Below are 27,252 nucleotides of genomic sequence, written 5' to 3'. Positions count from 1 at the left end.
GGCTCTGTGGGTGCCATTTCTGGTGACCGTGCTGGTGGTGGGTGGAATCACTGGTGGCTCTGCGGGCACCATTTCTGGTGGCTGTGCTGGTGGCAGTGGTGGCATCACTGGTGGCTCTGGGCACCATTTCTGGTGCCCTACCGGTGGCTCTGCAGGTGCCATTTCTGATGTCCTGCTGGTGGCAGTGGTGGCATCAATGGTGGCTCTGCAGGTGGCAGTGCTGGTGGTGGCAATGGTGGCATCACTAGTGGTGCTACTGGTTGTGGTACTGGGGACATCACTGACAGTCCTGCGGGTGCCATTTCTGGTGGCCGTGCTGGTGGTGGGTGGAATCACTGGTGGCCCTGTGGGTGCCGTTTCTGGTGTCCTGCTGGGGGCATCACTGGCGGTGGTGCTCCTCGTGGCGTCACCGCTGACCCCTCTCTGCTGTCACCCACGGTGACGTCACCCGGGGGGGCTGGGGCGGGGCCCTCCCGGCCGCCTGGTGGCGCTGCGGCCGCCGCGAGAGGGTGACGTAAAGCGGAAGTGACATAAGGCGGAAGTGACGTGGCGGGCGCCGTGGCAACGGCGGGGCGAGCGGCGGCGGGATGAACGCGCCTCCGGCCTTCGAGTCCTTCTTGCTCTTCGAGGGCGAGAAGAAGTGAGCGGCTGGGGGGGCGGCCTCGGGGGAGGGGGCCCAGCCGTCACCGGGAAGGAGGGGGGCGCACCCGGGGGCGGGGGGCGGCCCTCGGGGGGGGCGGCGGGGCCTGCCCGTCCCGGGCACCAGCCATTACCGGGAGGGGGGGGCGCGCCCGGTGGCGCTCCCCGCGTTACCGGCCCGTCTGTGGCCCCCCAGGATCACCATCAACAAGGACACGAAGGTGCCCAACGCCTGCCTGTTCACCATCAACAAGGAGGACCACACGCTGGGGAACATCATCAAGTCGTGAGTGAAGGCTGGGGGGGGCGTTGGGGGGTGTGTGTGTCTGTCTGCCTCTGTGTGTTGTGTCAGTGGGTAAATTTTGAGGGGACCAGCACTTTTCACCTGTTGAACAGCCTCCTGGACATTATCTCAGATCAAAATGCAATTACACACCCATTGGTTCTGTGTTACTTTGGAAAACTTTAGGTACATTCTCTCCTAAAAAGCCAGAATTGTCGTGCTGCAGTACATTAACAATTGGTTTAGACTGTCGAGTATCATAGAAATCTGAGAAAAGAGGTTTTAATCTTAATTAATTGGCTCTTAAAAGAATTTTGGTTGCTATGCTGGTATTACTAACATAAAAGACAAACTTTAATGGTCTTCATGGTGATCACATGTAGTAGCAGGACAAGGGGTGATGGCTTTAAGCTGAAAGAGGGGAGATTTAGATTAGATATCAGCAGGAAATTCTTCACTGTGTGGTGGCGAGGCGCTGGCCCAGGCTGCCCAGAGCAGCTGTGGGTGCCCCATCCCTGGCAGTGCCCAAGGCCAGGCTGGACGGGGCTGGGAGCAGCCTGGGCTGGTGGAAGGGGCCCCTGCCTGTGGCAGGGGGTGGCACTAGGTGGTCTTTAAGGTCCCTTCCAACCCAAACCCTTCCATGATTCTGTGTTGTCAGGTCTGTGCAAAGCAATTCTGCCTTTAAAGGGGAGGGAACAGCCTCCACAAACACATTTATATTGCCCTGTTTGAAAGTGCGTTGGGAAAGCTGATCAGAAATGTGACTTTTTAATCATTTTTTTATTGTAAAAATTATTTGTGTTTGTGCTGTGTTGTTCACTGCTGCTTTTCCATTCTAGGCAGTTACTGAAAGACCCCCAGGTGTTATTTGCAGGGTACAAGGTCCCGCACCCACTGGAACACAAAATTATCATCCGCGTCCAAACCACCCCTGATTACAGCCCCCAGGAAGCTTTCACCAATGCCATCACGGATTTGATCAGTGAGCTCTCCCTCCTGGAGGAGAGGTTCAGGGTAGGTTTGTTTCTTTGTTTTTTAAAGTATTTGAGCTTCTTGCAATTTAAAGTTACACTCCCCCACCCTTTGTTTATCTTAGGGCTGCTATTTTAGGTCAGTAAAGCCAGCGAAGCTGTGCAGCACCGCGCTACTCTGCTCTTGTCAAAGGATGCTGGAGCTTGGCTGCTCTTACAGGCTATTTGCATGCCCGACAAGGGTTCTGTGGCTGCTCTCTGATTCCATAGGTGGCTGGTACTGGTTTTCTTACAGCCTTATTAGTGTAGAAAATAATTTTCTGTTCTTCCAAGTGGTTTTCTTTTTTTTACATCTGCCAAAACTCAAGACAGGTGTTTGGTTTTGGACTGTTTCTCATTGCTTCTGCTCTTCTGTGCAACTGTATTTAGCCCCCAATTTTTGAGGCCTAAGCTGCCCAAAAGGTTATTCACACAGAACCAAGGAGGCTAGGAATAGGATACTGTCTGCGTGTAGTGCTGGTAAAAGGTAACAGTGCACCAATTTTGTAAATATGTTTTGATTTTCATTTTTCATGAAAAATGATTTCATTTATTTTTCTGGATGGTGTAGATTTCCACTGACTGTGGCTCTTACTGTGTTTCACAAACTTGTTATGTTGACCTAACCTCCTCCGGTCCAGGAACAGTTCTCATCCTAGTGTATGTATTTTTGTTTGTGTTTTACAGGTTGCCATTAAAGACAAACAAGAAGGAATTGAGTAAAATCACCCCATTTAGAGCAAACTGTACTTCTGAGGCAGTGATGTATCTCTCAGTTGAATGCTACATTTAAACCTTTCTTCATGGCAAATTATTTTCCCCCTTGTCCCACTTTATGTTTAATTTCTGACAGCAGCAGTGATACTTCGAGGTTTGGTTTTGTGGGGGTTTTTTATGCCAGACAGGCACTTTGCCAAGAGGATGTATGTCTTGTTTGACTTGATGGATAAGTCATTAAAATGATTTCTACTTTTCTAATTGGAGCCTTAAGGTGAACATTTGTACTGGGCTGCTGGTGAGTTTATTGTGAGTGTTCTTCCAGAATAAGAAGGTACTGAGTGATAGCAGTAGATGAACTTTCTGCTTTTCCTTTTCAAAAAGTCTAGGCACTGCCAATGGAACTGGTATTTTGTTTTATTATGTGTCATTTCTATAAAACAAATGCACACATTGTGAAAACTTACAGTAAAAGAAACCAGATGTTTACAATGATGTGGTGAGTTTAACAAACTTTTTTTTCCCCTTTTGCATGTGATAGCTGGTCTAGAAAACTTCATGGTTACATGGGTAACAGTCACTAATACTGCACTATTTCAAAGCACGGGAATGAAACTGTTACAAGAAACTATGACTTCTTCCAAATTGCTGTTATGTTCACACTAGTTAGAACAACAAGGTAAGTAAAAGTAGGATCTGATACCACATTGTTTATTAGGACTTCGTTCAGCTGCTCCCCATTCACTTGAAGCTCTGGCCACTTGAGAATCTACGAGAACACAGAGTTTGGGTAGGAAAGGAGCGGCGGTGGTGGGAGGTGCATTCCTTACTGCAAGGCCTGGTTTGGCACGTGGGGCTCTGAGGAATCTGCTTTGCTATGGCCTTGGGAAGTCTGAATAAAAGGCTCTTCCTCTTTCCCCATATAGGTGCACCTTTATGGTATTCCTCCTAAAGGACCAGGGTTTAGTGCCGAAGGACTTCATCAGAGGAAAAAGTGAAAGCAGCTGCCCCTTGGTCCTGGAGGAACTGACTGTTGGCTTGGGCAATACACTTCCCAAAAGTTTACAGAACACTGCGCCCCTTCATACCTAGATACAATGTAGCTCACGAGCAGGCTCTGCAGCGAGAACCTTTGAGCATGTGTGTGATTGTCCTTTCAGAGACTTCATCATGCAAGTGAACTGCAGTTGCCCAGAAAAGAACTCTCTGGAGGCCAAGGAAGTAACAGGTAGAAGGGTGCGTGAGCCTACAGGAGGAGCAAGCCCTTTCCTGCGTGCAGTTCTAGGGAACAGCCGCTCACCGTCAGGGAAATGGTGCCTGCGCACTTTGTGTTGTCAGGCTCTGCAGTTTAACCACCTATTTTTTTAGAGGGGGCCCCTCTGCTAGGGAAGTTGCCAAGCTGCAGGATGCAGGAGCAAACGAACTTGCTGTACAGCTCCCAAGTCCTGTCACAGTTGTGTTTGTGTGAGATTTGAAAGATGGCCTTGGTCATGCTCTGGAGATCGATTTAACTGCTTGTGAGGGTTAGGTATAGAACACACTAAGTGTGTTCTGGTGAAAATCTGCTCAGCAGACTCGGGTCAGCTGCAGCGGGGCAGAAGGGAGGCCCACAGCCTCGGAGGGTAAATGAGACTTACCTGTGTGGGAGGGATCCTCTTGTCTGAGTGCTTTCCCTTTGCAGAGCTCCACGCTGTGGTGTAGTTTGAGAGGTTGTACATCCATACATTCCCTCTCTCGTCACCGCAGAACACATAGTCTTTTGCTGTGAGACCAAAAGAAGAAGCTGGAAAACAAGTGTGGAACCAAGAGGCCACTGTGCTATAAAGCCAGAGCTCAAGACACTGCTGTAGGATCCCAGCAGAGGATGTCCTATTTCAGCAAAATTCTCTTGGCAGCACAAATACATTGATTTACCTTGCTCTGAAAAAAATAATTTCATTCAAAGATAAATTGGCTATAGAGAAAAACTAGTGATAAACATTTTGGGATTTCTTTTGTCTTTTTTTTAGACTTTTTGGTTTGGGAAAGTGACCAGCTCATATTAGTCTATTCCAGGGGTCCTCAAACATTTTAAACAGGGGGCTGGCACATGAATTAAGTGGCAGGAAGTCATCTGCGGCTGCTTGGTTTCCCCCCCCCAACCCCTGGCAGGGGGGGTGAGGGGTCTGTAAATACTGGGGGCTGGATTGAGGACCCTGGAGGACCATATCCAGCCCGCAGGCTGTAGTTTGAGGACCCCTGCTCTATTCCTTGTTAGTCTTAAAAGCCAGCTGCCCCTTGTGTGGCATTCCGACACCTCACTTTACACGTGCCAAGCATTAAAATGGCTCCAGAAAAGCTACAGGACCACATCCATCAGCTCTGCGTGCTCTGAAGACCTGCCCAAGGAAGACTGTGTTGATAATGAAAGGGGTCCACATAATGCTGTAAAGCCTCAGCTGTTCCCCCTTGTTTGGCAGATGGTATAGCTGTAATTATTTATTATATTATTCATATACAGCTGGTGGTGGCTGTTGCTGCACAGTGCTGGAGCTGCAGTGCAGTGAGGTGAGGGCTCTTGCTGCTTGCAGAGGGGAGACCAGACTCTCTCTGGTGAGGAAAAATCCAGGCCTCTGCCTCTAACTACGGGCTCTTCTGGCAGGTGGAAGCGGAGGCGCATGCAGCTCTGCAGATTAAACCTTGACCTGTGTGGCCATTTCTGCTACAGGGGGACTGGTACCGCCTCGCTGCTTGCCCCAAGGAAGGGCGCTGCCTACCTGGGCAGGTGCTGAGCATCAGGTAGGACAGGTCTGTCGTGGACCACTCGAGCTCAGCTAGAATAACTGCGGAGACGGTTCGCTGGCTCCCTTTCCCCTTTGTGTCAAAAGATCGACTCCAGCTCCACAAGTATATGCATCCTGGTTTAGAGCTCTTGGAAACTAGGGAAGAAAGAGGGGAGAGGTTGTGTCAGTGCCTGAGAAGCAAAATACCCAAAGACAATGGCTGGTGTGTGGTGAAGGTGGCCCACCCAGAACGTGGCTTTTAAGATGTGGGGCCTGATACCAGTAGTGACTCTTTCCACCTCCTTTACCTTAATTTCAGGATAAGTGGAGGCTGCAGAGGGATTTTTCAGTTCCTGAATTGTAGAGCAAGCATAAGCTATTCAGAAAGATCCAGCCGCTGCTTTAAGCGCTCTCCCAGATGTGGGAACCCCCAACTGCCCTGCAAAAAACCCTGCTGCCACCAGCCCTTGAGCAGGAAGCTCTCCTCCCTTTGCTTCGGCACTGCTGGGCCAAGTGTGCTCTCAAGGATGGGTCCATCTGATTTCCAGACCTGCTAACACATGGGTCTACACCTCTAGCCCACATTTTGGGGAAAGATAAAGCGATTCTGGGAGACATCTCCATCCTGTGTAGCCCCCAAAAATCTAAAGAAGAGGTAGAGGTAGTCACACCTCATGCAGTCCCTCTGCTCATCGTGCTGGCTTCAGCCTGCCACATGCTGAGATACCTGACTGTTGGTCTGGATTGGGCCATTGTGTTTATACTCACCAACAACATCATCATTCAGAAAAGCCAAACCGTCAACCCTGTGAGATGTTGTCATGTTTCCAACCTCATCAGGAAACTGGAATACGGCTTCAAAAGGCCTGGAGAAGGGGGAAAGAGTGAAACGAGTAAGTCCTGAATGGGCAGCAGTGGAAGAGCACTTGGGTACAAACCCAGGAGGAAAAACGTGGGAGGAAATTCACGTGCTACCGAGTCTTTTGCCAACCTCAAGATGAATTCCCACTTGAACTTACACTTTTAGCCACCTGGGTTTCTTAATATAGCAGAAGCCCATTTGCTTACGAAACTGCTGTTTTATTTCATCTGGTTTTGGAGGCATCTGGGTTAGTGTATGTCAGCAGGGCATGACTTCACTTACTTCTTTTTTGTAATTTTTCCTGTGCTCCCAGAAAGTGCCAGTCTCCAGGGTAACCCCGTGTTCCAGAAGCAGGGTAGGCCTTGCTGCAAGGCTGGAACTCGATCCAAGAATTTACACTCCATTACACTAGTTCAAAACAATACACCCTTAAGCTTTAGGGTGTTGGATTACACTCATGTCAGCTTTCCTGCTTTGAAAGCTAGATGGGAGCATCAACACAAGCTCAGGGCTGCTAGCTTTGAACATTCCTTTAACATTATGCTAGTATTTTTTCTTGCTGCTACGGGAAGGGGAGTTTCTTTTAAGTGTGGTAGGACATGCTGCTTTTCTTGCTCAGACGTCCTCGGTTAGAAATAAAGCCTTTGCCAGGGCTGCCTTTTCTTGTTACATAAAGCAAATGCATGCCCCAATTTTTGGTTCTCACCTGCTTTTTTGTTCCTTATCCAGTTTTATATTCCAGGCAAAGCAGCTGCCTTCACAGCCAGCCAGCAGGTACTGATCTGGGCAGGTGGGGACAAGGGCAATCCGTAAGGGAATAGAGAGTGCTTCCAGCACCAGCAGTTGGCTAAAAAGAAAAGAAAAAAAAAAGCAGTTAAGGTGGTGCTGTGATGTGATAAAGGTTCCTGGACTGGCCGCACCTGTTTTTTGAACCTTTACCTTGCTTTGAAATTGTAGTCACAGTCTGGAATCCCAATATCCCAGAGTGCAATTCGCTTGTCATAGGATGCAGCTGTGGGATACAGAAGAGAAGCAGGTAGTGACATAGCTGCTCATCTGCCTCTTCTCATGCTAGCTGGCAATTCTACCTGTGTCACAGGCTCTAACACTCTTAAGCCTGTGGCATCAGAGAGCTCATTAAAGGACAGCAGCAAGCACTGAGGCTCCTGGCTCAACACCACTTCACAGACAATGTCAAACATGCACGGTCAATAATCTGCATTCTTATCCTGTGCTCTAAGAAGAGCAGATAAACCAAAGTTTGTTTCCTGGTGTCCATTACTAAGCTGTGGCTTCACAACATCGTTAATTAGTGCCCCTTTGAGCTCATGTTTCTGGTCGTGGCTTCTAGTGAAATCTAAAATAGGAGCTCCAACCTCTACTCTGAGGCAGATGCCACTTTATTCCACATATCCACAGCTTACTGTGTTCACATCCACAGCAGCTCCCACCGGGAAAGTTAAGGCACTGACCTGAAGTGTGAGACACTTCATGGCTGTCTTTGTCACCAAGCTAATATACTGCTAGCGGAAACAATCCCAACAGATTACTCAGAGAAATCTGGATGCTAATCAGAAATCTCAGGCATCCCTCAGACTCAAAAGTTAATGGGTTAGTGTCCTGTCCCCAAACAGGCATACAAAGACTCTCACTTTATTACTAAAAATTCTTCTATGCAATAGAACGAGCCTTGCTGTCCACGCCACTGTTCGGCTATCAACCACCTTATCCCTCTACCTGGATCTCTGTACTCTTGAGCTTCTTCTTGAGAAGTATCCACTACAGATACCTGTGTTTGAAAAAAATTTTTCCACTTTTTAATGGTTCAGGGACCACTCTAACCACTCCAGGATGTGGGTAACTGTAGGCAAGAGAAACAATGTGCTGCAGGGTGCAGGTGTGGCCTGAATGGCTCTGTAACAGCTCACTTTACAGGCCTGACAATGCAGCTGCAATTTGTGCTGTGATGCTGGTTCATTGCCTACCAGCCTCTAAGCCTCCGTCTCTGCGGGCCTACTGTGGCAATACTCTCTTCTACACCTGAATAACATGAATAAAAATTTCTGATGAGGTGCACAACTCAAAAAAAAAACAACCAACACCAACCTTTCCATTTATGCAAAAGCAATTAAGCACATGGTTTTGCTGGTTGGAAAATATGAAAACCAACAGGCCATTATACGCTGCATTGCCACTGTTGCCATGCTCAATGAGAGCCCTGCCAGCTGACCGTTCGCTGCCTGGCCCCCAGCAGGCTGCCTTGGCTATTATTCTTCTTACTCATCCCTGTGGAACGGATCCACTGCTGGGCTTGTTTGTGGCTAATGTGTGCGTGACAGCCGTCCTGAGGGCTACTGAGAGAAACGGGAGCTGCTGCACCTCAGCTAAAGGGCCAGGCTCTGTGGCTGAACCCATCTGTGCCTTCTGTAGATTACTGCCATACGAGACTAACAATACTCTCTCCACAACATCTGTCCGTGCTTTTTGCATGTGTGTGCGGTCCCTACCCACACCTGCTTGCACTGGTGACAATTCCCCTTGTTAAGGAACCCTAGCCTTTTCTGCATTAGGTACTAAAGCTAGAGATTCTCAACCAGAGGCTTACTGAAAAGGTGAGTTTCTCGAGTTGGGCTGAAGCAGACAGTAGCAATAGGCTTTTTATGAGCCTTTATCTCTCCGTAGCAGAAGTCAGCCGCCACATGAATCAGCTTGACAATCCCTCTCCTCCCAGCAACCGCCAAGATATTATGAGATTTTTTGCAACTGTCGCTGATTACCATTGTGAGGGTTGTCCATGCAACACTGAAAAACTCCTAGGACAGAAAGAAACCAAGAACAGTATGAAAGAGAACAGCCAGCAGGATAGCTGTTAGCTCATAGATAAGACAACTATCATGAGAGCTATTCAGCTGAAATGACACGACTATTCAAGCCAGAGCGTTGAATTCCAAAACAACCCTCAGAAGAACACAAACTATCAAACCAGGATGTTTATTCCTCTGTGCTGTCAAGCAGTCTGAGCAGCCTGGACACACATCTGCATGCTTGTGCGAGAAGAGAGGCAGACTAATCTTTTGAACTAATAAAAACCTAAACCCAAACCAGGCTAAAAGGATAAGCAAGAAATGCTTGCTATCTATCTTCATCCTTTTAAGACCTGTCCATGCTAATGCCTGAAACCCTTTCAGAACTCTTTGTAATATATATTATGTATACATGTATGTATACACATATAGATTATGGTATTTCCATTCAATGCTTACTCCTCCCACTTGCAACCTACCTCTGTAGCCACCTTATACTTTTTTAGCACCGTCCCCGTCTCACAATCAATCAGACAGACAGATTCCCCTCCACATGTTGCCACGGTTCTGGAGGAGCTCACAATGGGATCTGAAAGATGAAAAGAACAGGTGAGAAGTTCCCAGGTTCATGGATAACGCATCAAAGACTGCAGCTTATCACTGCCTGGTGCTCTCCCAGTCTCCTGTTTCCAAAATCAAAGGAGAAGTATGTAAGCAAGTCTCTTCCTGACAATGGAGACTACAGCTTGAAGGAGCAGGGGTCTAATGCACGGAGTCCACTGGGATTCCAGAGCCGGGTGGTTCTGGGAATCCTGCAAACCTCTTTAAGAGCTCACCTTTCCTGGCTCCACAGTCTAGCAATGGCTCGAAGACACAGGACCACAGCTGCGTTTTAAAATCCTCACGGCTGTTGCCTTTACTGTGACACTGAAGAAAATGCAATGGCTCTGCACTGACATCCTCCTACAATAAACCATCCACATTTAGAAAATTCATTCCCCTGACAGCGGTTTGCCTGTGATTGCCTTGACAGAACCTTCTACTGAACACAGCAATCGGAGAAACTGAAGTGTTTTTCAGCCCTTCTGTGTTACAGAGAACAGGAGAGACTGAGGTACCACCAGTGCTCAAGACTGCCAAACCAGCAGGCAACTTTAGAAAGATGTGCCCGGCAGACCCCAGCTGTGAACCCTATTTTCTGCTGCAGAGAAATGTGAAAAACCCTTTAGATCCCCCCACTGGTCTGAGCTGAGGGGGAAACACCTTTCCCCGCGCAGCCATCAGTTTGACCCGAGAGCAAGATATGCCAGTCCCATTTCTAAGAACAGGCTTTCAGTGCACCACTTCAGAGCGCTGGTCCATCCATCCCCTGCGGGGGATTCACTGTCTCCAGGGGGGGGGCCTTCCCTGACGCCTCTGAGAGATTTAAAACAAAAAAAACAACACCCAAACCAAAATCCATAACTCACAATGTATCTGGCCAATTATGAGCTCCAAGCTGTGTAGAGCTCTGACGAAATCTGAATGCAGCTCCTCCCGCTAAACCAAGAGGCGGAAAGCCAGTCTCAAGCGGGCTGATGAACGTACCTTGCCCTTGGAGTTCTTCACCGGGATCAAGCTAATAACTCCGTTGTCCTGCTCCTGGCTTTTCTGTTCCCCTGTCAACTGGCTGGATCTTCTGTTGCTTTGCCCCTTTGGCAATGGCTCTTCATTCTTTCGTGTCCCTTCAGCTCCCTGCTCAGGGGCTGCCTCTCTGGCTGGCTGGTTCGATGTTCTTGGTTGATCAGGCGCTGGGTCATCCTGCACAGGACTGGACTTCCTGGTAGTAACTACAGCCTCCTCCTTGGTGTTTGCCCGGGACTTGGACCTCTTGTTTCCAGAGCCTTGTTTTGAATTGCTTCTTTTCCTCTTGCTGGGCATTACCGTGACCTACATAAGACATGTTGTCAGTTTCTGCAGAAGGTTTCTAACTTCCCCGAGATGTGCAGAGCATTTGTAAGTCAGAGACATTAATTATTCAAGTGCAAGTACCCTCCCACGGTTACAGACTGGGTTCCAAGAATCAGACAGCCCAGAGCTGCAGAGCACCTAGAGGCAGAAGCTAAGGAAAAATCACACAGCCAGCCTCATTTTCATCTCCCTTCCCTTGTCCTAGTTACTTGTGATTTACAGATGATGTGGAAAAACAAATCTGGTCCATGGAACGAGAGGTTCAGTCTGCAGCCATTTCAAGGGAGTCAGTAGGACTATACTCATGAAAATCTTTTGGGTCTCCTATGAGAATGGAAGCTCCCTCCTCTTGGAGAGCAACTCAGCCTTCACATGGCTGGGAAAGCTTCAATCTGGCCGAAAAGAACAAGTCTTGGCTGTTGAATACAGGCTGGAGCCTGAGACTGCCCCTATGGTTACCAAAGCGTAAAAAATGTAAACTGACAAGTGCTACTGAATTTGTAAGAAACAAAAAGGACATTGTTGATGTCGCTGGAGAGATCACCTACCTGACCCATGTCCTCTGCAGCTTCCCTGGGTTTTTCTGTACTTTCTTCCTCATTCTCATCCATATCTTCCTCTGATTCAGTATCTGTGTTTATCTCCAGACCCAGTGTGTATGCCAGAAACTCTTCTGCAATCATTTTCACCTTAGAAGTAAATATGTAGATATGTTAAAAAAAGACAAAAGCAACAGCAGTCAAACCCTGATGTGTAATGACAAGAGCTGTTTTGCTGAGTTTTCTATGTGAATTTCACAAGTGATGGAGGAATCCTTGGCTGACAGCCTGGTGGGTCAAGTCCTCCACTGACATTACATGACCAAAGAACTTCACTTTGTCACGTGCACCCAGGGTACACATTTGCAAAAACTACAGCACAGCAATGAGACAAGACAAAGGAGAGACAGAAGCCTCAATCACATGTGTGCACATATAATTAATATATGTTACAAACTAAATGGTATCTTTCCTGGGATGGGAGTAACTACAGTTCTGTCATTGTCTTTTATCCTTTCATATAGCTTCCACCAAGACTGAAGGTTGCTGTTACAGTTATTTGCAAATAATTAACTACTAAGGATACTGCAGTCTTGTTAATTAGTACAAGTATCATTATTGCTTATGAATTAGAAAACAACATTTAATGACAGTCATTGCAACTTTGTGCACATTTATTCCTAGTGCTTCAGTAAAACAGTGAAGAAAACCAGAAAGTGATACCACTTGTCTGCAAAAGCCCTGATACCCTGAACCCAAAGCCATAGAACATTTTAATCCAATCCTTCAGAATCAGGCTGCGGAGTCCTTGCCTGAAGAACAGAAGGCTAAGTGAAATGTAACCTACCCGCCAGCGGGTGAATTCACTGAGTGAGCTGGGTCCGTATACTACATTGGTCTGTACTGACTTCAGGAACTTTTTCTTGATGAACTTCACTTGCTCAGCTGTGTGTTTCTCAGGAAGTTGGTCACGGAAGAATTTTTCCCAGTGAGCAGTAACCTAGGCAGAAAGACTGAGTTTATTCAATGAAATACTACAGAAAACCAGAGCGGCAAAGCACATACTTGTGAAAGCATTCAAGAAGTTCCCAACCCTGAGGCTCTGCTAGCTACATGATGGCACTGCTTCCATTTATTTTATCAGTGTTCAAACTTCTGAACTATGGGGCACAATCATGCAGCTGCTCACCTATCAGCAGTTTCTGAGCTGAGAGTTTCTGGTGCATAATAATAACGCACCCATAAGCATTTGGACCCAACTGACATTTTACATTTAGACACAGCAGTAAGAACTGGGCAGCCAGGACCAAAGCAACACCATCAGGAGAAGGTATCTGGGGCACAGGTAACGGCGCAAAATGAACAGCATGGGGGGGGGGGGGGGGGGGGCATTTGGGGGTCTCATTAAACAGCCCACCATGCCCAGTTGCTTGCAGGATAAGAGGCTGAGCAGTGCTCACCAAGATCCTTTGAGGTACAAGGTATTACGCAGATAATACTTAGCATAATAAGCCACCCCAGTCTTCAGCATTTGATCTGTCCACCACTGCTACACAAAAGGAATTAACAAGATCAAGTAACCAGGATACAAATGGTAAGAGCAGCACTGCACAAAAAAAAAAAGCCCCTTTTTCTTAATAGAACAATAACTTTGCTCAAGATCACAACATGCTTGGCGAGGACAATCTGTCAGGAGCTAAACTGGGTATGTAAATGAGCAAAAACACAGTTCCAAACATGCACAGCTGAGGAAGAAAGAACAAATCCTTATTCCTGGTGTATGCTGGAAAAAGCAAGATTATCCTGAGCTTCCCTTTGTGCTTCCCATTCCTGGGGTCAGGACAGTAACGTAAATTAGATGGAGAGGTGTATGCAACTGTTATGTCAACACCAGGCTTCTCCCATTTTTGAAAGGTGATCAGAGTGACCTGAAAAACTAGCGGATCACACACAGACCTTGTTGACCCTGATCTGTGCTTCAAACTGAAGGCAGAAGTTGGCTACACAGAACAGGTAGAGCAAATGCAAGCAGCGGCCAAAGAAAGCAGCAGTAAGACATTTACTAGGCGGGCTGCACTCAGATCATACCAGAATTACTGTTAACCACTAGGTGTTTGCAACTCTGTCATTAAACTGCATTTGGTTACTTCTCAGGTGTTTAGAGATTAAGAAAATATCACACATCCTACCTTGCTGGTGAGCTTACGACTATTGACACGCCTCACATGATTAGCCAGTTTGGTTATATCCTTGCCATTGAGTAGCCGAAGATTTTGCAAAAGAAACATAACTTTATAGTCATCGTTGAGCTAGAAAGAGAAGACATCAGAATTAAAAAATTGTACACATAGTTTTTAGCTTTAGTCTTTTATTAAAATACAGCTAAGGACGAGAATAACATATTTAGTCAGGAAAAGCCATTTCATAAAATCTTCTCAGCACTTCCGACTTGAATATCACCTTTTTGTCATAAATTAAAGTTCTCCTGTTAGCTGGGATTTCCAACTGCAGACAAAAGACCTGCCTAGACTTATGCAGTACTAATATCCTACACAAGGTGGTGGCGGTGTAAACAGGCTCGTCTGCTCCTGTCCGAGTGCAATGCAGGGTATTCTGTTCACATCCTTCAACTCTGAGCATCTAGCAGAGGAAGCCCTGCCCTGCCTAAAGTAAACGAACACCAGCAGGGTGCCTTTGGGTCAGGTGCGTTTTAGGTCAGACCAGTTCCCCAGTCCGTTTTACCATACAGCCACACATACTTCTGCCAGCATGCAACAGCAAATAAGCATCTGGGGACAGGGATGGTGGCTGATGCCAGTTTACGCCAGAAACAGAATTACAGTTTTGGATACTTAAACTGTATAGTCAGCAGAGCCTCTTCGAGGAAGTCAAAAAACCTAAACTAGACGAATCACCAAGTTTAACCCCTCATCAGTGGGCCAAGTTTGTTCTTCCGGAGTACAAGGGGCACTAAAACTAACGTATAAGAAGGACATTTCTTCACAGTCATTACTGTATTTTGCACAAGCATGAGCATAAGATATCCTGCCTGATAAAGTGCCTAAGATGGAACTCTGGTCTGGAGAATCAGTTCAGGATACCCAGATTTTAATATCTGAGTAGTTTTGGGCAAGTCACCACTTCTGCAGATTGGAAAACAGTGGCAAACTGGTGAAGGGGTGCAAAAAGACTGACTGCTTTCTCAGATGCCCTAACACTTGCTAAGAACAGTATATAAGAACTAGGCATAAACCCCTCTTTGTTTCCCCCCTCTATTTAATGTGTAAGGATAGGAGGTAACTCACTGTCAAGTACACATTGTTCTCATAGGTTAGCTCCTCGAGCAGAGGGAACTGTTTCAGAGCAGTTACATCTTCCAGTTTGTTGTTGTTGCAGTTTAGGACACGCAGATCAGGCAGGGTTAGACTGTTGGGAAATTTGTCCAGTAAATTATCAGAGAGATCTAGTTTCTGCAGATGCCTCAGACGGGAAAACAAACGTGGGTCTAAGTCTCCAGTCTTTAACTGCAGCTTGGACAGGCTGAAAACAAAAGAGAACATGAACAATCTGCGGTTCTTTGGAAAAACAAGTGCTGACTTTGCCAGGATACAAGGTCCCACCTGGTGGCATCCCTCAGTCTGGCACAATTCACTGGGTAAATCTGACTAAACCTTTTTCTTGCCCACAGCATCCTGGATTGCAAGCACACAAACGTGGAAAAGATGCTCTGTCTGAGCTAACAGACACCACCAGAGACTCAAGTCTACCAAAGTATTTGCAGTACAATTAACCTGCAATCCAGATAAACCTCCTAAGGGTAACAGAGCTGGCTGTGAGTCACAAATCACCAGAAAAGTTCTTGTTCATAGAAAAATTACTACACCTCTAATAATTTTGGTATTTCTTTGCAATGTAAATTCAACAAAAAAAGCTGTGGCAATACAAGACACACCACCATAAATCTACCCTGTCCACAGAATTCACTAGATTCATTATTTCACTCATTTTTTAGAAAGCACCATCTCAAAACTGGTGTGAGTAATGTAAGACTATGGCGATTCCAAAAGGCTAGTCCTGCCCTCCTCCTCACTTCACACTGGCACTTGCACTCACACAACAATGTGTGGTAAATTATACCAGTTTACTGATCTGACTCAACTTCTTACACAGAGAAGAAAAGTTTTAAGCTCAGGTCAAGTGCAGAGTAGGTCCCCAAATCATTTGGCTGTTTTCAGAGAACTACCTTCATTAAAAAAGTAATTTTTCCATTTCTTTTACAGTGAATTTCGCTGCAAAAACTTCCAATGGCAAATACGCAAATCCACCTAACAATCCCAAGGCTGCCATCAAAACACAGGCATTCTGTCCTGAAAGAAGAAGTGGTAAATATTTGTGAGGGGGGAAAAAATACCCCTTCTCTGTAAGAAAATTAAACCTGCATATTATAAGAAGGGTCATTTAGATTTGATTAGATTGTTTAGCTGAGCTCCAAAGGGAGCTTCTAGTCCTGACAGCCAACATCTCTTGAGGACGCAAGCCTGAGTTCCTTTAACAAACACACACAATCTCCATCCCTAATCATCAGTAAAAAAAGGCCTTCTAAATATAAATGAAGCATGAATAAATGAGGTGAATAAAACTAGGAAGCAAGACCACTTCTTCCCTTGCCATCTCAGAAGCCTTACCAGCCAGTCCAAGCACCTAAGAAAGGCTGAACAGAATTCAGCTGGTTGCAAAGCTGAGTGTGACTCCTGTGTCATTTTGGGGAGAAACACAACAGTGTTCCCCAAATGGACTTTCTGAAATATAACCCTTCAAAATCATGGTATGAAGTTGCACGGAAGAAGCTACGCTCTAGAAATTCATTGCTTCACTGCAGCCTATACTCTTCGGATAAACTTTTGAATTTTTCTCTAAAAACAATTATTTTAGCACAAGACAAACTAAAATAAGTAACTTTAAAGAGTACATATGTAACCCAAACCTTTTATATCAGTAACAAAAACAACAAAGGCACCAGCCAGGAATTGCCCAGCTGAGTCACTTGGATTGACTAGCTCTGGAAATTCCACTGTATTAAACATTTGGAAAGACATGTATTTTCAATGACCTCTGTTAAGGATCTGAGCAACAGAACTGTTTTTAGTGGTTTCTAAGTGTGTCAGAGTTTCTCCTCCCTCTCCACAACATTTGAGGTACTAACCTAACTGGATTTAGAGGAGATGCAAAGTGACAGAGGGAGTGGAAAAAATGCCAAAACCATTTTTAAAACCCTCTAAAATCCAGGACAGAAGGGATTCTCTTATTCATATTAAGCAATTTCTAGCAAAGACAGAAGTGTTGTCGGGGGGTAGAGAGTATATCTTAGGGTTAGGAAATCAAGATCTAGCCTTAAGCAGTTTTAGAGAAAGAAGGTGGCTGCATATATACAATATAAATGGTGAAAAGAGGTGGTAACTGCTGATAACCTATGTAGTGAATGCAGTTCCACTAGTGCTCACTGATCGCGCATCAAGAATGCCACCTCCCGTTCTGTGCTTTGTAACTGTAACTATCTTTTTCCACTGAAAATGCTTTGGGGAAGAAAGACAAAAAAAAGATTGCCCAGGCTGAATTCAGCTGGAATTTTCCATGGGCCTGTCTGCACTTACTTCAGCGTCTCAATCTTTCGAAGCCTCGTAGATCTTGGAACCGCTCTTTCCAAAAGAAGTTCTGTAGTAATTTTTGACATTTTTAATCTCCACCCCTCTGCTGGAATCACTAATCAGTCCACTGTAGGATCTCTTCTCGTAACCTTCCTGGTAAAACAAACAGGAGTAAGAGGAAGACTTTTCAACTGATTCCAAAAGGGGGGAAAATAACGTTATGATGTTAGATGCTGATTTTGCTGCTGTGTTTGAAGTCGCCTTTTTTTACACAGTTGAAATGAAAATACCAGGGATTGTTATTACGCTGGGCACATGCTCCCAACACACTGACCCAACCCATCTCCAAAGCAACAGCGACACCTCCCTTGGCTATTAAAGCAACAGACCCTGTCGATGAAAGCTGTCCGTGGGGTGATGGCACTCGGGACCAGGACAATCTCACTGTTACCTGTCTGTACCCCTCCTGAGCAACAGGGCTCTCCTTCAAAAACTCCAACACGCTTTTGAACAAACAATAATAAATACATCTGTTGTGAATGTGCTCCTCCCAAGGAAGGCTCACTGGCCTGAAAAGATGGACAGACTCTTGGTTGATGACTTCTAAATTCCCTAAATATTTGAAAAACTAAATTAATTACCAGAAATTTGCCAATTTATTTGCCAATCAATAACATCATTTCCTCTTCAAGGAAAAAAATCAGCAGTATTCTCTATATTTTTGGTAGTTAACAGCTGTTTTCATGCATCCCAGTGGATAGGATAGTGCGCATACACACATGGATACACCGGTATTCAGAATAACAACACCGATAGGGCCAAAGCAACTTCACAAAATTACTGGTTTGTGGCTTACCACTCTTCCTGACACAGATTCCAAGTGGGAAATAAAAGAGAAAAGTGCTTCAAGGCCAGGCTCGCTACTGTCTTTTTGCATTAGCCTCACTGTTGCCTGAATGCCACTCCAGTAATCGTGAGGAACACGCGAGGCACTAAGCTGTCCTTAGGCTTGACTTCAGCACCGTAACATGCCTACAGCACCTGGACCATTGGGTTTGATGAGCAACAGTGCACTGCTTTGTTAACAACTGTAAGTAAGAACAATCCTTCCTGTACGGAATATTCTCTACCGACATGAAGAGCACTGAGCCTGAAAACCAGTTTGAACAGCAGCTGGGCAGGGCTCGATCCTTCCAGTGCCAGAGCTGTCACTAAAAACCAACCCACTGGATCAGGCCCTTACCTGCTGAGCCTAATAACCCTCCCAAAGCTCGGGTAGCTGTAAGAAAGATTTGACACCTCTGACTGGGGGTGTTCCCCTCACCCTCTTTTTGGCCACACTGACGCCTCAGACACAGCCGCATCACCTGTGACACTATGGAAAGGCCGCAACGTATCACAGCCCCAGCAACAAAACACGGGCAACACTGCGAAAGGCACGTTCAGTTACCCGGGGCCTGGAGAGCCCCGCAACCCACCCCCAGCCCGGTGAGCCCCAGAACCAGAGCCCGGTGAGCCCCAGAACCGGAGCCCGGTGAGCCCCACAACCTGCCCAGGGCCTGGCAAGCCCTGTAACCTGCCCAACCAGGAGCCGCCACCAGAAGCTGCCACCGACCCCCACCCGCCCCAGGGAAGCGCCCCTAGGCCCCCCTACGGTGGGGTGTCGGTTCAGGGCTGACAACAGCCTGAAATGAAGAAATTAAAATGAATTTAGTTATAACTACCAGGCCAGTGCTTCAGCCACGCCGTGGAGGGCCTGGCGTGACTGGCAGATGCCAGCAGCAGCGGTGCCTGCCCGGCCAGGGGTGGCTCCGGCGGTGCGAGGCGGCCCCTCAGGCCGCGGCAGCCGCGGGGGACCGTGCCCGGGCCGCGGGGTACCGGCTGCCGGGCGCAGGCCGCGGCGCCGCCCGCGGGCAAGGAGAGCGGCCCTGGCTTGGCGCCGAGGTGCGGTTGAGGGCCGCGGCCGCCGCCTCACGCCGCCCCGAGCCCGCGGTGAGGGCCGGCTGCGGCCCGCGGCCTGAGGCGCCCCCGCGGGGGGGTGGGGGTGTCTGTGTGCGCACACGTTGGGTGGCGGGACTGCAACTCCCAGCAGCCCCCGCGGCGCGGCCGGGCCCCGCACTGCTGTTCGGCGCCGCGGGGGCTGCTGGGAGAGCGAGTCCGCGCCCCCCCCCGGTGGCCACCGCTCACCCACCGCCCGGCCTGTACCGAGCCCGCCCGCCCCGCCTCGGCCCCGGCCCCGGCCCCTCCCCGCTCCCCTCACCTGGCAGCGGGCCGGGCCGCGGGAGGGGAGAGCGGAGCGGGGGCACCGTATCCTTGGCGCAGCCGGCAGGGATGGAGGCGGCAGGCGGCGGCGGAGGGCCGGGCTGCGGCTGCAAGGGGATCCGCTCCTGCCTGCTTTGCGAGGGGCCCGCGCAGGCCGCTCCGCCCCCGCAGGTACCGGGGAGGGGGCTGCGGGGCGGGACCGGCGGCGGGGCGGGGCCGGCGGCGGGAGCGGGGGCCGTGTGCCCCTCGGGGCGGGCCCGGGGGGCGAGGGCCGAGCCGGGGCGGGGATGTCACACTTGGGCCGCGTTCCCCTCAGGGCCGGGCCCGGGGTGGGGGCGACACACGGGCCGCGTTCCCCTCAGGGCCGGGCCCGGCCGGGCTCCCCCGTGGCGGCAGGGCCCGGGGGGTGCTGGGCCCCAGGGGGGTGCAGGCTGGGGACAAAGCGCAGTCCTCCGGCGGCCCCCCCGGGGGTATCTGTGGGGTGAGCCCCTGTAGTCGCCAAGCGCAGCGCTGCAGGCCCGCCCCCCCCCCCCCCCGCCTGCAGACCCCAGCAGACCCCACCTGGGGTTCGTACTTTAGGAGGAGGCGGGTTTGCCACAGCCGAGGCCTCTGGCCTGGGTGATTTTTAATCAACTCTCCTCATTCAACATTTATTAATATGACAAACCATATCTCTACAGCTGGTCTGAGAAATACCAACACTGATCTCCTTACACACTGGGTACCAGGGCTCATCTGTTCTTCCCCTGGCTTTTCAGGATAAAGACATCACTAGGAAAGAAAAGCGGCTTCAAGCAAGCAGCACTGTAATGCTGCAGCTGTAAAAAAAAAAAAAAAAAAAGCGGGGAAGAGTTGTTCCCCAAAAGCAGCTGAAAAATTTCTCATGTCTACAAGAATCCTGCACAGACAGTTTCCATCTGTAACTCCAAGGTTGCAGGAGTAAATCATTGTGATAAGTTTCTACCCAGTGCTTTTTTCTTCTCCATTGTTGTTTCCACAGGGAGAAGATAATTTCACTTACTGTCCAGCAACAGGCCTAGCTAAAGGAAATGAGTGCTCAGAATTTGCTGGCTGGGCATTTCCATTTCCAGGGGTGTTTCTGATGGAGGAGTTCATTAGCGAAAATGAAGAATCTGAGATAGTTGGACTGATGGATCAAGATGACTGGAAACCATCACAGTCTGGACGAAAGAAACAGGTTAGAAGTACATTTGATCTTAGATCCCTCTGGAAAAGGAAAGCTGTTTTCAGTTAAACCCGAAAATATTTAGATGCTTTATTAAGCTTTATTTTCCTTTAAAAGCTTTTCCTGAAATCAATTGCAAGAATTCCTTGTAATTAAACTCAGCTTCTTGCAAAAATACATGATAGTTGCAACAAACAGTATTTTATGGTGCATGTTCAGGCATTAAACTTCACACAATCTCCACGTGAAAGCAGTGGCAGTTTTGGCTTATTTTTACTTTACAAGTGAGAAATCTGATTGCATAGTGATTAACTTTACAGGTGAGAAATCTAATTCCATAGTGATTAATGTAGCTTCACTGGGTCCTTTTGCAACCTGCTGACCAGGTCACTGGAAGAGATGAGAACAGAACTCTCATGGCTTGACCGTGAGCCCTGGTAGGGATCACAGCCTCTCCAAAAAGCCCTCTCTGGGGTTTTTCCTTAACATTAGCTTTTTCCCCCTCTTCTTTTCCAACAGGACTATGGACCCAAAGTGAACTTCAAGAAACAGAGGCTGAAAGCTGGCAGCTTTACCGGTTTGCCAAGTTTTAGTGAAAAGATTGTGGCACAAATGAAAGCCTGCTCTGTACTAGGTGGTTTCTTACCTGTTGAGCAATGTAATCTGGACTACATGCCAGAAAGAGGTTCTGCCATCGACCCACATTTTGATGACTGGTGGCTTTGGGGAGAGCGTCTGGTTAGCTTAAACTTGCTCTCAAAAACCGTGCTATCCATGTCTTGTGATTCAGTGGACGATATCCAATTATTTCCCACTTTTAGTAAAGAAAATGGGGAATTAAGTCCCTCTGGATCTTTTTCACGGACATCAGCATGCAAAAATTCAGGCGAAGAGGGAATCGATTGCATTTTATCCCCAAGGCTTGTTCCAAGTAAAGAGGTGACTGTTGCCATTCACTTACCCCAAAGGTCTCTGGTGGTGCTGTACGGTGACGCACGGTACAAGTGGAAACACGCGATTTACCGCAAGCATATAGAGCATCGCCGAATCTGTGTCACATTCAGGGAGCTGTCTGCAGAGTTCAGCACTGGAGGAAGGCATGAGGAACTGGGTAAAGAACTGCTAGAAATAGCTCTTTCATTTCAAGGAAGACCAGTGTGATCAGCAAGAGGAAGCCAGAACTGCATTTTGTTAGGAAATTTGAAAAATAAGGTACAAGATTTGTAGAACTCTGTTTATTTCTGAAGTGTGTGTGAGAAACCAGGTGTGTATAGAGATAAGCTCAATCAAATGCAGATTTGACAAACAGAAATAAGAGAGTGCAAGGAAGGGGTGGGCTGCTGGTTTCTCCAAAGACTTGCCTGGGCAATGGGAGCTTTTAGGTGAAAGTCAGAAATGAGCCGTTGTATTCATTAGCCGTATTGTAACAAAATGCAAAAAGCAAATAGCTCGTTCTTAAACACTTACATTAAACCAAGAAAGAAACTTGGAATCATTAAACCGAATATCAAAAAGCCCTTGGCACAGATTCAGCCCAAGCCCTGCAGCAGATTTTTTATGGGCCTTTCCTGGCCCATACTGGATTCTGCCGAACTGCTTTTAGTGTTGCACTGTGCTGTAGGGACACAACTGGCTTCTCACCTGCTTCAGATAGGTCCTTTAGAGATCAGCTCTCCAGGGGAGGAGGGTAAGCAAGCACCTCTCCACAGATAGTACAACACGCTGAGAACTAATTAAAGTAATTATCTTTTGCTGAAGATTCGTGCTCTAACAGTGAGGATTAATCATAAATACCATTGGTCCCATAAGATACAGGTTACACAAAAGCAGCATTTGCAGAGGGCCGATGCCGACTGTTCTGCAGAGACAGCTTGGACAGAGTTCAGACCAAAGACTTGCACAGACTGTATTATTTTCTGATCGTTTGTCATCTCTGAATCCCGCTGTCAGTTCTCAGTAGCAAGAGTCTGATTTTGGGAATAAGCTGGGCAACAGACTGCAACATTGGCGGCTATCATTTTTTTTCTTGGCACCTCCAGCAGTCAGGTTTGAATCATGCTTCGTACCTAAGATTCAAGTAGTCGTTTGCAGCAGAAGCTGATCTGAGGCCATCTGTCTGCTCTGAACAAAACTTCTGTGCTCTTGAAAATGAAGTTGTGCCGTGGAAGAAGTGTGATCCTTTAATAAACACAGCTGTGTCATCAAAACCATTCAGCACAGTCATACCTACAGCAGTAAATCGACACTTTACAGTGCTGCCTGGGTTTAGTTGGTAAGGAAAGGGGACATATTTGTACATGGGATCTCAGCGTCCCTGCGCGGCTGTGTTCTGCCCTTGAAGTACTTCCTTGGCACAGTGCACAGGTTTTACTGGATAGTAATGCACTTGTGCTGCTGACGCTGCCCTCCACATCAGGCACTAAAGCTTTCCAGCCAACAAAACGATTACTAAAAATCAGTTGGGTGAATCGGGGTATTTTTTTATCAGTTTAAGCTAGCAGATAAAACTACAGTCCTTCGCAGCTGCAATGAAAGAGTTTCAGTTTAGCCCAGTATTTAAACAATTGTGGACACTGGCTAAGCGATAGTTCCAACAGAGATTCAGAGCAGGGCTCTCACGGGCAGTCCTAAACCCCAAACCTCCACTCAGACCAGCTGGCAAGCATCACCTATGTGCTCCAGCAGCAGTTTCAGCAGTCACGGCGTAGCCTGACAGAAACCCACCACTCCAAAGGCAGCCAGCCAACATGCAACAGGCGGGCCATGCTTGCCTACAGCGAAATTTTACCCCAGGAAATTTCTCGCAGGCTGCAACTTCTCCAGCTCACTCCCTAAAGCAGGGACTTGTGCTCTCCAAACAGTGGTTCCTAACCTTTTTCCAGCAGGCTGGTGTGATCAGCATCCTGCCGCTGGCATCCACAGGGCTCAGCAGCTGTAGAGAGCACTATGTCCCCAGGCCAGCACCTGGAGCTGCTGTCGGAGCAGAGGAAGCAGAGGACCTTTGGCCAAGCAGGAGGACAGGGCTGGCAGCCTGCTGGAGCTCAGCACAAAGCCACGCTACAGGAGGAAACCCAGGGCAGACACTCACAGATAAAGCAAGCGTTGAGCCCGTATCCTCACCCTTTCAGTACCGAGCCTCTGCAGCAATCTGCAGCAATCAAGTATTGCCATTAATGTTTGGCCCTCATTACCAATGCTCCCTTTTAGATTCATATTGTGCTCTCAGCCTGTTAAATACTCTCTGTGTGCATACCTGCTGTTCCATTCTCTCCACAGTGAAAGCAGATGATGGCTTCTGATGAATCAGAGTGCTACAATAACAAGATACATTAATATTCGATCATTTTGTGCTCTGCATTTGTTGGCTGGATTTTTCTGCCTCGATTGAGCTATACAGGAAGCTGCCGTTCTTGCCAGAAAATTCCAGCTCTTCCTAGCTGATACCTTAAATTTGAAGAAATGCAAATAATTAAACACCGAGCCAAAACCTGAGGGCTTTTGTCTAGATGTTTTTGAAGTCCAAAACTTACCTAATCACTACACATTCATTGCCATTACTATCTTCTGACATTTTTCATCTGTTGAACAGCCTCCTGGACATTATCTCAGATCAAAATGCAATTACACACCCATTGGTTCTGTGTTACTTTGGAAAACTTTAGGTACATTCTCTCCTAAAAAGCCAGAATTGTCGTGCTGCAGTACATTAACAATTGGTTTAGACTGTCGAGTATCATAGAAATCTGAGAAAAGAGGTTTTAATCTTAATTAATTGGCTCTTAAAAGAATTTTGGTTGCTGTGCTAGTATTATTAACATAAAAAACTTTAATGGTCTTCATGATGATCACATGTAGTGGCAGGACAAGTGGCTTTAAGCTGAAAGAGGGGAGATTTAGATTAGATATCAGCAGGAAATTCTTCACTGTGTGGTGGTGAGGCACTGGCCCAGGCTGCCCGGAGCAGCTGTGGGTGCCCCATCCCTGGCAGTGCCCAAGGCCAGGCTGGACGGGGCTGGGAGCAGCCTGGGCTGGTGGAAGGGGTCCCTGCCTGTGGCAGGGGGTGGCACTAGGTGGTCTTTAAGGTCCCTTCCAACCCAAACCACTTGGGTTCTATGTTACAGGAATTCCTAATCACAGCTGTTTATCTCCTTAACCAAGGTTAGCACTTGTAAAACACATAAAAAGACCCAGACCCTCATTAAAATAAAGTGCATCTAATGATTGTCTACTTTTGTATTTTAAAAGGAGAAGGATAGTATCTGACCAAGGTTATTTAAAAAAAAAAAAAAAAAAAAAAAAGAAAAAGGCAACCCCTAAGTTAACCCATAGAGGATGCTGGAGGACTTGAGCTGCCTTTCAAAAAATCAGTCTGAAATCAGCAAGAAGTGTAAAACTTAGCAAGTTTATCTGGTTTCTCTCACGCACCTGGACAATAACTGATACATATATTGTTCTACATTAAATATGGTTCATGCAGAGATAAAGAACAGGCAAAGCTAAAATACAGAGGGTTTGCTGGTTTGTTTTTTTTTTCTTCTAGCACTTGGCACTCGTTGTTGTTACAACCCTGGGCAGAAGGCAAGCTCCCAGTCGTACACACAGGTATTCATGGGAATGCTTTCCAAATTCAGCCGGTCAGTAATTACTGAAACCACTTTGAAAAGGATAAAAGGAGACAGCCTACAAGAAATTAATCATAACATAACCACACTGGCCCAGTTGTGCTGGGATCTGAATTTGAGGGTGCAGCTTGGGGGAGTTACTGAGGAATCTGTCTTAAAAGTGGATGCCACAAGATGTAGAAGGTAAAGCTATAGCAGCAGAGAAACTTGAAAGCTCTTTGTTTGTTTGTTTGAAGGCAGGGAAAGAAGAGAAAGGACATTATAAAATCCCACATAAAGCCATGGAAAGGCAAGAGGAGAATGTAAAGTGTGAGCAACCGGTCTGGCAGCCAGCTGGGCACCCAGCACTTCCATCCCTGAGTCCAGCACAGCCATTCCCAAGTCCCAGTGTCAGGGAACCGAAGGATGTTCACTCTGCAGCTGCACCTACCCCACCAGCTCTCTATAAGCACTTCCACATATCTGAGTGCTTCCCGCAGCGCGTGCTCCACCCTGGGGCTCTTGCACAGTATCATTTTCATCCATCAACTGAGTCAGGCCCAGACAGTCAAATCCAACATCTACTCCATCTCCTCTGGTCATAAAGCCTCCCAGAGAGTCACATATCCACCGAAACTACGGCAGCAGCTACCAGAGCCAGGCCTGCCCCAGGGCAATGTTAAAAATAGGGAGCTCCCAGAGGAATTGCTGCCACTAGGCACAGCAAAGGGAGAACCTGATACTGCTCTGGCTCCAACAGCTCCCTCCAGCCCGCATGCATGCCTGGTCTTGACTCCTTCTAATGACCGAAGGAGAGAGCTGAGCCACTCAACCAAGGCAGGTGCCTGGAACAAGACGAAGCAGGGCTGTACCCCTGTCCTTGACAGCTCCCTCCCCGCTTTAGGGTGGGCAGTCAGGGTCCCTCCAGCACTGGAAGTGTTCTTCTGCCAGGCAAAAAGTGTCCAAAAAAATCTGAAGGATGACTGGGGGACTCTGGAGTGCAATCGTGGCTGTCCCCTGCAGCAAGCCCCACTGCAGAAATTGCCCAAACAAAGCAATAACTGGTTCAGAAAGTCACAGCCCAAGGGAGCTGAGAATCAGGGCAACAGCCACGCCAACCTGCAGTGCCCCAGGGCCCGAGGCTGGTACAGACAGCTAACACGTCAGGGGAGATCCTCAGCGCACAGTCAGGGGAGATCCTCAGCACACAGCCCCAGCCCCAGCGTGGGACCCTTGGGAGAAGCATCTCTGTGCAGGCATTGCAGGGATGGAGCCACACAAAACCTGGGACACCCCAGGACCGACAGAGGTGACAGCACGAGACAGACATGGCCAGGCGCTGGCAGGCAAACCTGGATGTGACACAGCGTGCTGCCAGCCTGGCTGGGACACCAGTGATGGCGTGGAAAGGCAGGCATCTCCATGCTTGACACACAGGAATCCTGCCGACAGCCACGGGGGCAGCAGCAAAAGCAAGGAGGATTTTCTGGTGCTTTAGCATTGAAACACTTGTCTGGACAAGTACAACATCCCTACTCCTTTACGGATGAACTGCCGTGGCTGGTACCACAAGCAACCTTTCTGCAGCACGAGTCTGGATCCAGCAAAAAGTGTAAACAAGTTGGAGGAAGAGAGGCAGGAGCAAGAAAAGCAGATGATGTTGGGAAAGGAGTTACAGCCTGAAGGTGATGGGTAATGTAGAGAGAGGTCTTAGGCACCAGAGTCACAGACCAAAAGTACTCCCGTGGGCTTCTCACAGAAGGGAGAACTCAGTGCCCAGAGAAATACAAGAAACAAAGCTGCAAGCAGAGATGGGAAAGCACATTATTATTCTGTTTTAAGTGCATCCACCCTTGGGACATCATCTCAAACCGCACCTCTGACTCCCCGCTGGAGTAAGGTGATCCCACTCCAGTCACAGATGTGCTGCCTTGAGATTTACCTTCAATCCAGTCCCACCAAAGCCTCACCAAGTTATTCCACAAATTCAAA

The 27,252-nt window shown here is 47.8% G+C and overlaps 3 protein-coding genes and 1 long non-coding RNA gene across 6 annotated transcripts; 3 read left to right on the top strand and 1 right to left on the bottom strand.

Annotated features, from left to right (window-relative positions):
- Window positions 1-500: 500 nt before the first annotated feature.
- Window positions 501-3,144, top strand: LOC308054935 (DNA-directed RNA polymerase II subunit RPB11). The gene is made up of 4 exons (XM_080368407.1): window positions 501-640; window positions 836-925; window positions 1,762-1,936; window positions 2,620-3,144. Exons 1-4 carry the CDS (start codon window positions 588-590, stop codon window positions 2,653-2,655), a joined length of 354 nt encoding a protein of 117 aa, XP_080224533.1. The 5' UTR covers window positions 501-587; the 3' UTR covers window positions 2,656-3,144.
- LRWD1 (leucine rich repeats and WD repeat domain containing 1) lies at window positions 3,049-19,609 on the bottom strand. 2 transcript variants are annotated; one of them, XM_080367761.1, is made up of 16 exons: window positions 19,472-19,609; window positions 17,218-17,364; window positions 14,872-15,106; window positions 13,756-13,875; window positions 12,414-12,566; window positions 11,576-11,716; window positions 10,665-11,006; window positions 9,914-10,040; window positions 9,557-9,666; window positions 8,879-9,086; window positions 7,213-7,285; window positions 6,980-7,120; window positions 6,180-6,277; window positions 5,406-5,567; window positions 4,287-4,411; window positions 3,049-3,418 (listed from the first exon to the last, which is right to left on the bottom strand). In XM_080367761.1, the coding sequence occupies exons 2-16, from the start codon at window positions 17,295-17,297 to the stop codon at window positions 3,278-3,280; spliced, it is 2,256 nt and encodes a 751-aa protein (XP_080223887.1). In that variant the 5' UTR covers window positions 17,298-17,364; window positions 19,472-19,609; the 3' UTR covers window positions 3,049-3,277. The 2 variants fall into 2 exon arrangements, with proteins under 2 accessions (XP_080223887.1, XP_080223888.1); XM_080367762.1 differs by lacking the exon at window positions 19,472-19,609 and adding an exon at window positions 18,936-19,221.
- On the top strand, window positions 3,418-12,406 carry LOC308054942. 2 transcript variants are annotated; one of them, XR_013924314.1, is made up of 3 exons: window positions 3,418-3,877; window positions 5,291-5,427; window positions 12,251-12,406. It is a non-coding gene; the product is annotated as an uncharacterized lncRNA (long non-coding RNA). The 2 variants fall into 2 exon arrangements; XR_013924315.1 differs by lacking the exon at window positions 12,251-12,406 and adding an exon at window positions 5,731-6,173.
- Window positions 19,512-24,962, top strand: ALKBH4 (alkB homolog 4, lysine demethylase). Its single transcript, XM_080368160.1, has 3 exons — window positions 19,512-19,644; window positions 20,474-20,671; window positions 21,179-24,962. The coding sequence occupies exons 1-3, from the start codon at window positions 19,543-19,545 to the stop codon at window positions 21,818-21,820; spliced, it is 942 nt and encodes a 313-aa protein (XP_080224286.1). The 5' UTR covers window positions 19,512-19,542; the 3' UTR covers window positions 21,821-24,962.
- The last annotated feature ends 2,290 nt before the right edge of the window (window positions 24,963-27,252 follow it).

This window comes from Falco punctatus (assembly GCF_963210335.1).
Source record: "Falco punctatus genome assembly, chromosome: 1".
In the NCBI taxonomy this organism is placed as follows: Eukaryota; Metazoa; Chordata; class Aves; order Falconiformes; family Falconidae; genus Falco; species Falco punctatus.
Note: the sequence above shows the minus strand (reverse complement) of the source record. Positions and strands in the feature narration are given on the sequence as shown.